Below are 10,569 nucleotides of genomic sequence, written 5' to 3'. Positions count from 1 at the left end.
GGGTGGGGGTGGAGTGAGGTGATGACTGGTACCAGAATGAGTTCCTAATTTGATCTAATTTGATGGCTTCCCTTTCATACTGGAACAGACTGGAGAGACGGGAAACAGAAAGAACAGAATCATCGTGAGAAATTTGGTTGAACAAAAGTCAGAAGTACTTTAGTGCAATTCTTACAGACGTTACATGTAATTACCAGGTCGAAGCAGGTGAGTCGTTACTACGAAACAGACGAGACAATGTACGTATAAATTACGGTTTCCTTTATGTTGGGTTTAGGGTATGGCGAATTCCCGCCGAGCCGTAAGGCGCTTTGTGAGCAGTTTTTGGCTACGTTCGAGAAAGAGTTTCTAAGCGTACTTTCATTTAAACGTCTTTCCCTATAAAGGCAGGCTGACAGAATCTTACGAGTTACTGGCCTGTTGACTCTTGATTAATTATTAGATTATTTAGCGGCACGATTCAACGGAGTTTATCATGCAGCATCCGTTGTTAGGATAATCGTGAATATTATTAAATTGTAGAAGATATGGATCTATCCAGAATGGTCTAAAACAAGGAGATGCTTTAACGCCACTGCTCTTCAACTTTGCTTTAGAATATGCCATTATGAAGGTCCAGGAAAAGCAGGTGGGACTGAAATTAGATGGGACACATCAGCTGCTGGTCTATGCTGATAATGTGAATATACTGAGTGATAATGTAGATATAAAGCAAAAGTCATCCCTGTGCTACGCCATGAAGACGTATGGGGAAGTGGTTGTATAGATCCACTTTTCTTGACCTCGACACTAGCTGGAGGTGAGTGATCAGCGTCACGTCCCTGCCGCTTTAACCCCCGGGGAAAGAACCCCAGTTACCAATTGTATAGGAGGTTGCGTGGACCACAGAGCCGGTTTGGACGATTTGGAGAAGATAAAATTCTTGACTCTGTTGGGACTAGAACTCCGATCCCTCAATCGTCCAACCCGTAGCCAGTCTCTACACCGACTACACTACCCCGGCTCCGATAATGTAGATATCCTTAAGAAAAACACGAACTTTATTTGACGCTAGTAAGGAGGTTGGTCTGGTAGAGGCCTTGCGACGAGCTGATCACCCGCCTAAGGAGTCCTACCGAATGTGTAAGATCTAGAAAAACCGAAGTGAACGGAGAAGTTCATGGAGGTAGGCCTAGGCCCACTGAGGCTATAGTACCAAGGAAAAAAAGGGGGGGGTCTTGCTGTCTCGTCACCAGAATGCAAAATCATAACATAAAGGTAGCGAACAGTTGTTTTGAAAATGTGACATAGTTGAGATATTTGGGAACGAATATAAAAAATCAAAACCTGATTGAGGGGGAAATTAAGAGGTGATTGAACTCGGGTAATGCTTGCTACCATTCAGTCCAGAACCTTTTGTCTTCTCGTCTACTGTCTAAAAACATAAAAATTAGAATATACAAAATTATAATTTTGCCTGTGGTTGTGTATGGGCCTGAAACTTGGTCTCTGACATTAAGGGAGGAACATAGACTGAGGGTGTTTGAGAACAGATTGCTGAGGAGAATATTTGGACCGAAGAGGGATGAAGTGACAGGAGGTTGGAGAAAACTGCATAATGAGGAGCTTCATAACTTGTACTCTTCTCCAAGTATAATTAGAATGATCAAGTCAAGGAGAATGGGGTGGGCATGGCATATACGTAGCACGAATGGGGAGAAGAGGAATTCGTATACGATATTGATGGAAAAGCCAGAAGGGAAGATACCACAAGGAAGACAAGACGTAGGTGGGTGGACAATATCATAATTAGATCTTAAAGAGATAGGATGGGATTGTATGGATTGGATAGATCTGGCTCAGGATAGGGACCGGTGGAGGGCTCTTGTGAACGCTGTAATGAATCTTCGGGTTCCATAACATACTGGCAAGTTCTTGAGTAGCTGCAAAACTGGCATCTTCTCAAGAAGGGCTCAGCTCCGTGAGTGAGTGAGATATGGCACAGGCCCTGGCCTATCGCAATGTGCAATCCCATAAATCGGCCTGATAAACGCAGGAACCACAAAAGACCTCTGTCACGACTGTCTTGTCACCGCACTGATATTCGAAATATTGACCCTCCGAATAGGATTGCGAAACTGCCTTTGGTGCAGCGCCTGGTTTGCTAGGCAACCTTATTCTCATAGCGATATAATCCATATTTACAGGCCTCCCCGCGTGACCATCGTCTTGAAGCCAGAGGCACAGTACTGCTGTGCTCAGAGTATTCTCACCGGAGAGGAGGCCTCATTTCAGGTCATGTGTCCCGAATGGGCCCGAAACCAAGAATGACCTTCCTGGCGAAGACGAACATCAAATTCCCTTCTCTGCTCTGCCAGTGTTCCGAAGCGACGGGGAGGCTTAGCGTGTCCCATTGATTCAGGATTCAGAGGAGGATCTGCACAGACTGCAAAGAAGTCCTTGGTCCTCCAGGTTGGGGCTGATGGCGAGGAGCTAGCGAACCATCACTCGCAAAGTGCCTGAAGAAACCACAGAAGTCGAATGCACTGAAACTAAGGCGATCTGAGCAACTTAAACTGGTACAGGAGATGCTATAGCTCAGGTAGTATAGGAACAGGATACGGGCTGAACATCCGTGGAATCGGGATTCGATTCCCAGTAGAGGAATTGGAATTGTATTTACTCTATATAGAGTCCTGACGGGCTCTGGAGCGCACCCCAAGCCAACCATTTAATGGATATCGGAGGTTCCTTTCACAAGTTAAGGCGGTCGGGTCATGAAGCTGGCCAGACACCTCAGTCTAGTGCCGAGGTTAAGAATACCCGGAGCTGTACTTCAGCTCATCTGTATGATTATGACGTTCTGAAACATGAAGCATGCATAGGTGATGAATGGATAATATTAGTATATTGTAGTATTTTTGCATAGTAAGGCACCTGAAGATGGTCACTTAGGGTCGAAACATGTTGTGTCGAAAGTGAAGGTGAAAGAAGGAACAATTTGTTGCATTGTTGATGGATTCTGCAGTACATAAACAGTTTCCCCATGTGTCTTTGTGACCTGATGAGTAATTAAGTCAGCACTGGGATAACTTTACCTTCTACATGAAATGTTCAAGAAATTGTAAACACAATCTGATTTGAAAGGCAACTAGACATTTTGGGAGGCGGCCAGTCTACCGGAACCTGGTGTTTTCTGACTGCACCTTATGACAAGTCTACAATCGCTACGAAGGACACAGCATATTGATCATTGTACGTGGGAAAAACAGTAACAAACCCTCCTGCACGAAGAACGAATGGAATTTCAGATTATACCTCCACCCCAACATTGTGAACAGAGGGCTGACAGTTACAGGAGGGGAAGTAATGGAAGGCTTCTGAAGAGACGAAAAATCAGAATCACCTCTGTCGGTGGTCATGTCTGAGGCTCTAATGAAGCTTGGTTCGGAGATCATTTGCACGTATTTTTTTCCTTGGCACTACAGCCCCAGTAGGCCTAGGCCTCCCTCCATGAACTTCTCCGTTCACTTCGGTTTTTCTAGATCTTACACATACGGTAGGACTCCTTGGGCGGGTGATCAGCTCGTCGCAAGGTCTCTACCTGTATACAAACACAGAAAAACGCACACACACAAACTAAACATCCATGCCCTGAGTGGGATTCGAACCCACGATCCCGGTTTCCGAGCGAGCGAAAGCAGTACATGCCTTAGACCGCGCGGCTACCGTGACCGGCAGTGTATAAGAAGAATATATAAGAATTGAGTTCGTACCTCACAGGAAACATTCGAACCCACGATCCCGGTTTCCGAGCGAGCGAAAGCAGTACATGCCCATTTGCACATATACAGTTGCGTTATTAAGTGAATGCATGAGGTCGAGAGGAATATCAGGTGAATGGATAGCAAGTTACGACACATTGGTGTACGAACGAGACTGGAAAGTGTGAGCTCGATAAAGGTGTTCTTTGAGGTTTATTAATCTTGCATGGAAGCAGGAATAGTGAATGGAGATGTAGTGAATATATCCCATATAAATGTCAACAGAATTTGTAAAGTGGTTTATGCGATACATGGAAAACCCCGTTTATATCTTCAGATACAACAGGTTTCGTTGCTGATCAGTAAGACCGGAAAATCGGAATTGTCCTAGAAAGTTTTGTAAAAGTCTCGTACCGAATTTCATTAAAATCTGTCCAGTGGTCTAGGTGCTGATGCAAGATTACAGACAAGCGGACAGAAGGCCAGAGATGATTACATAAGGCATTCTCTGTTACTTTTTTAAGGAATCCTGATAATCTCAATTCTTTCGATTTTCCATTTCAGATATAGGACTAATGTATTTCAGTCAGCGGCCTCCGTAGTCTAGGGGTAACGTTCCCACCTCATGACTCAAGGTACGCGGGTTCAAACCCGGCGGAGGTCGTGGAATTTTTAAGGGCGGAAAAATTCAGGGAACAAGTCCTCCGGGAGGGACTTTAAGTCGGCACGTAAAAGATCCTCATGTCTCTAGGAGACCTCTGAGCAAAATTAGGCAACAATTNAATATAATATAATAATATAATAATAATAATAATAATAATAATAATAATAATAATAATAATAATAATAATGTAGTTCAGTCACTAAACTGACGACCGAGTTTCGATTCAACGCAAAGCTCTGTGGCCAATCCAAGTGCCACTGAGGACAAAGCGGTTACACAGTGAACGCACATTTCGCCTTCATATAGCACCCATGTCAGGAGCTCTTCATTGCAAGGTACTTAAATGGGCCCAGTGGCTACTTAAGTTCTACGGTCACTGAAAGTACTGCGTTTTTAATTTCAGCTTTTGGTAATATTTGGAGCTTCAATTGTGTCTTGAAGGTGTCATAGTTGTTATTTTTTTTGCAGATTGTCGGGTCTTGTGCCGCTGACAGTTCTGATCTTCACGCTGATAATCAGCAGCTCATCAGCACCACCAAACAGTGCGAACCACGAACTGCTAACACGGCTTGGAATGTCTCGCAGAAGAATGGCTCTGAATCACCACAAGAAACGCGTCGCTAGTGAATCCAGACATCACGGCGTCAACAGTGATGACTCACACATGTTCATCATCAAACTGCCACCAAACCCATACTATTACTCTCATATGAAACCAGTGAAAGTATCGACTAATTTCAATGCAGTTAATAAACTTCCAGTCAGCTTTAGGGCTAACGGAAAACCTGCGAAAGTGTATCACTGGAATATCCCAGTTTTGAAAAATATGGCAAAAAATGGGAGACGTAAGTCATCTGATGCAAGACTTAAGGTGCAGGATAGCAAGATATATACGATACAGAAGGCTTCTTCATGGCCTCAGAGCGTGGGAAACGAAGAGCACGAAAAATCTAAACCGATGAAACACCACAGGAAATCTAATCACATAGAGAAACCATCTGTTTCTTATTATGCTCCTGTCAACCAACGGAAAACCGTGATTCAGAAACACTTTTCTGGAAACGGTAAACCTCAGTCCTTCTACGTGATTGAGAAGAGCAAGAACCCAGCTTATTATCAAAGGCTGTTAACCCTGAACAACTGATTTCTGCATTACACTTGATTTGTTAGCCTTCAAGCATAGTTTCTTTCAAGAAGGCATATTTCATACATTTTAGTAACATGGACAGTTTTACAACTCTTCATATATAGACAATGCATAAATATGAACATGTGCGTGTTGTTTTAATGAATTATGGTTTCGTGCAATTTTTAAGGCGTGTCACAAAGATTCACATATTTCTAAAGACTATTAAGATAAATATCTTAATTTTTAAGCTCTGAGCCCTGAGTGTTAAAACAAGGATTCGTTCATCAAATACCTCTGGTTAGGAAACCAATGTGCTCTTAATCGGCCGTGGATTACATCATCATGTTAGGTTTGGAGCTTCTGTAATTTTGTGGCTGAGAATTCCTTGTCAAATAGTGTGTCTATCGCTCTCATATATATTCTTCGGTAAGCTCGGCTTGCAGTGAAGCTTAAGGAAATATGAAGAGCAGATTGGAACTTGTTTTGGTTTCTCAGTTTGGGCTCAGACTTTTCTGCTTTCTGTCTAATTTCAAGCTTATCAGTATTTAAGTGAGTGATGGGGCTGCCCTCTGAACCTCAAATACACAATTACAAGTGCCTCAGGCCAAAATCTGCTTTGTAATCCGTAGTAGAGATAACGCCTGTCCTGTCCGACAACAGGAATCTTCGGCGAACCATATCTTCTTTGGAGTTAATGCTCAAGTGTACAGTGCAGTGTAATAATCAGTAAACCTGCTAGTGGCTCACATTATCATATTTTCATACTATGAATTGCAGGAGTGTTAAGTGGAGCTATGCAATCATGTAATTTTGTATGATGATAAGTTATAATGAGTTTTTATTTAAAAAATCTACTACAATACTTAGAAAGGAGTAGAGAAGCTTAAAAAACATTCTTTCATTAAAAATGTAAGTCAAGAAAATACGATGTACTTAAACCAGAAGATTATAGTGTTTTGGGATGTGGTGCCATGTTGTTTTATAGATAAGTCCCGATGTTTCAGAGGAACGTCAGTATATATTGAGCAAGCTGCATCGCATCACGTGCCAGAAGACATAAATCTTCGTGATCACTGCCACGTGAATTTCATCTCATTTATTTAAGTCTAACTTTTCATTCAGTGGTCCTGCCGTATGTTAGATTTGTTTGGAACAATTTCATCTAAAATTATTAATTCATACATCGACGGAAAATTTATCACTTTATTCTAAACGCTGAAGACATGTGTTCGGTATTCAAGAGAATTTTATAAATACCAATAATTTCTCACAGTGTGTTTTAGATGGATGATAATGCTTTATTTTATATTAATTCTTGTGTAAGGAAACAGCGACCGCATCTGTGGTCTAGTGGTCAGAGTTCCTGGCTACAGATCCAGAGGTCCCGAGTTCGATTCCCGGCGCTACCAGATTTTCTGAGGAGTAGGGGGTCTGGTACGGTGTCCACTCAGCCTCTTAAGGATAATTGAGCAGCTATTTCGAGGAGATGGCGGCTGAGGTCTAGAAAACCTAGATTAACGGCAATGGAGATCCGTTGCGCTGACCACGCGACACCCTCTCTCCGCTAACGCTGTCACTAACCTCGCCGACAAGCGGCGGTCGCTCGGTCGGCATAGTTCGCTTGCGGATTACAGGCCACGGAGTATTAAAGTTTTTCTTTTTTAAGGAAACAGCGAAACACGAAATATACTTGCCGAAGAAATGAAATTGCTTGTTTATTTTGTGTATGTCATATCATAGCTCTTAGCTGAGGCACGCGGTAGCGTAGTTGGTTGAGGCATTATGCTACAAGCCGGAAGGTCGCGAGATCGAATCCCGACGAAGTGGATTTTTTCAATTTACTTAATCCTTCCAGCCGCACTATGGCCATGGGGTCGACTCAGCCTCTAACATAAATGAGTACGAGGAATATTCTTGGGGGTAAAGGGCGGCCAGCGCGTAATGCTAACAACCTTACCGTCATCTATGAGCCGATTGTGTAGAAAATGTGGGAACCTCAACATCTCACAACCCTATGGACCTCCACGGCCTGTTACAGGCATACCTTTACTTACTTTACTTTTCATATCTTAGCTTTTGACAAAAAAAGTAACGAGTTTTTTTTCATAATAATTGTCTATAACAACTTTCTGTTAAACAAAAACACCACTCTAATCGTCGACCGATACCTAAAGCAATTACATTGTAAGAAACAAAGACAGGACTGCTACCAGTTATCTTAAATAGGTACGTGTGATATCTTTTCTATTCTTTACAGCCATTACTCCTCTTGATATTTCTTAAATCTCACTAAACTTTTGCCTAGAATTGAAACAGCTGTGGACATAAAGCACTTTATTCATTAAGCCGCAGATGGTCCGTTACTAACAGGACCAGAAAGGATGGACGACAGACATGAAGGGGAATTAATTTCGTATAACAGACTGACTTTCTGTTTATTGGTAAGAAATATTGCCGCCCTCTAACGTCAGCTTCGTTAAGGATAATAGTTTGAAAAGCAATTTAATTAAATGTAACTTCCTTTTGTATTTCTTGGTGTGGTCATTTTACTAATATTTTTCCTACTATTTTATTGATATATATCAGTAAATATAAATCTAAATGTAATGGCAGTGCGATTAATTATGATTAATTATGAATGTAGAATAAAATCATGACCTTCGATATGGGTTTCTAACGAAACATTTGACAGCTACATTTTTCATTTTCTATATTCAAACAAAAATTTTCAGTGGATTAAATGTAATATCACCCTGAAGCCAACGAAAGAAAATTAACGCAATTTGTATCACTTAAATAATAACAATAATCCCATGAACATAAATAGAAGTTATCATTAAAATGTGAGAAAATAAAATATATATTTATTATGAACACAATTAATACTTTAATAAATGGTACTGCCACAGATATTATCTATCATGATGGAGTGAAACAATTTCTTTTTAAATATATCGTTATATTTTAGCAGCTCATGGGCATCTAGAAGAAGGGTATTTTTTCTTCAATAGCCCACAGTCAACATGTCTCTGAGGTACCCAGTAAGAATGAGAAAACAAGCAGTGCGATAATTCTTCAATTTCAGTTCTTCAGTTCTTTATTATATATGTGCCAAGTCAACAGCCGCAAGGCCAATTACAGACTTAACACAGTGTATATGAAAGTAATTACGTGTACATTATAGACAAACACATTATAAGTCAAAAACAAATTACAGGCACTTACTTGAGAAAACACAATAATGAAGAAAAGTAAACAAACAAGCAAATAAATGATAATAATAACAATAATAATAATTTCATTACCATAAAACTAAGTGTTATTAAGAAGTGAAAAATGAAACAAATATTTAATTAATAATAATAATAATAAAAGGAGACATTAAACACTCGAACGAAAAATTATTTGGTTTAATTTAACGCGTAAGAACTGTACCATCTGGTTAACAAAGACTTTTATTAGTTCTTAAGCCACTGGTTGATTAAATCGATAAATTCTGTGTTCCTGAACAGTGTTCTCGAACGAAGATTATATAGCACTTTGGTATAAATTAAAATATAATATGATTTTATTATATTTGTATTCAATTTAAGATAAGCTATTATCCTAAGAAATTTAATGTTTTATATAAGGATCTTGTAAATATATCGTAAAAATATTTTAGATGAAAGGTAACATGTTGTTTTATCTTCTATATACTATTATTAATGAAGTCACATTAGAATACTAATAAAATCATGAACTGATATCATACAACAATGAGCATGTATAGAATAACATGTCTGCAAGACATAAATAACTTTTAAATTCTTATGGCTTTATGTCTGTTATGTCTAGGTTTATTTTGTCTAGAAGGAGAGGAACTGACACGGAGATATGACAGAAGAGGAGAACGTTAATTTTGTAACCAAAAACAAGCATTAAAAAGTACTTAAACATGTGAATCCCCTGAAGTACGGTTGTATCTTGGTTGGTCTTTTTATTATTTCTCAGCAATATATTTAATTTATTTTTCTTCAAATTCCTACTAGTGACACATACTATACGTTATAGGAATAACAACTCAATATTATCGTAAAAAATTTGATCGTCACAACATTTTAAATCTGGTTTGTTCCTTTATTCGGATGTGTATACAGTACTGGGGCCGGTCACGGTAGCCGAGCGGTCTAAGGCATGCACTGTCTTCGCTCGCTCGGAAGCCGGGATCGTGGATTGGAATCCCACTCAGGGCATGGATGTTTAGTTTGTGTGTGTTTGTGTACAGGTAGAGGCCTTGCGACGAGCTGATCACCCGCCCAAGGAGTCCTACCGAATGTGTAAGATCTAGAAAAACCGAAGTGAACGGAGTTCATGGAGGTAGGCCTAGGCCCACTGGGGCTGTAGTGACAAGGAAAAAAAAATACAGTACTGGGTGTCCGGATGAAAGGTATGTCAACGAAAGGAAAATTCTGAAAGTTTTTTTTTTCATGCCCGGCTTACGCGCATGCGCCACCATGTTAGGAATCACCTGTACAGGGAGATGACTAGGAGATGGATCGGCAGACATTAAGCAAATGCATGGCCTCCTAGGTCGCCAGTTTTAACCCCAATGAATTTTTTATTGTGGAGTTATGTGAAGCACATTGTCTACCACGTTAAGATCAACGAGCTTCAATACCTGAAAGACCGCATAAGGGACGCTGTGGCCATGGTAACACCAAACACGGTTCAAGCAACGTGGAACGAGGTCGAATGTCGTCTGGATATTTGTCGTGCCACCAAGGAAGCCAAAATTTAAATTTCTTGAGAAAGTTATATACGCAAAAAAATACTTTGATAGTTTCTCTTTGTAATGGTGTAACCCATTAATGTGTATAATAAATTCTTTCTGAGATATAATTTTATTTTGGATACCTTTTATCAGGACATCGTTTATATTGCCGATTACAGTGGCCGCTCGGTCTAAGACGTGAACTGTCTTCGCTCGCTCGGTCGCTGGGATTATGGGTTCGAATCCCTCTCAGGGCATGGATGTTGGGTATGTGTATGCG

The 10,569-nt window shown here is 40.4% G+C and overlaps 1 protein-coding gene across 1 annotated transcript in view; it reads left to right on the top strand.

Moving 5' to 3' along the window:
* The window catches only part of LOC111868819, a 62,683-nt gene extending 55,787 nt beyond the window's left edge, over nucleotides 1-6,896 (top strand). The window contains exon 2 of the mRNA XM_023859828.2: nucleotides 4,876-6,896. Coding sequence (XP_023715596.1) covers nucleotides 4,876-5,551 — 676 coding nt within the window. The 3' untranslated portion in view covers nucleotides 5,552-6,896. The remainder of the gene's footprint in view (nucleotides 1-4,875) is intronic.
* Nucleotides 6,897-10,569: the final 3,673 nt, after the last annotated feature.

This window comes from Cryptotermes secundus, unplaced genomic scaffold, assembly GCF_002891405.2.
Source record: "Cryptotermes secundus unplaced genomic scaffold, Csec_1.0 scaffold257, whole genome shotgun sequence".
Classification (NCBI taxonomy): Eukaryota; Metazoa; Arthropoda; class Insecta; order Blattodea; family Kalotermitidae; genus Cryptotermes; species Cryptotermes secundus.
The sequence above is the reverse complement of the archived record's forward strand: the minus strand, read 5'-3'. Positions and strand labels throughout refer to the sequence as shown.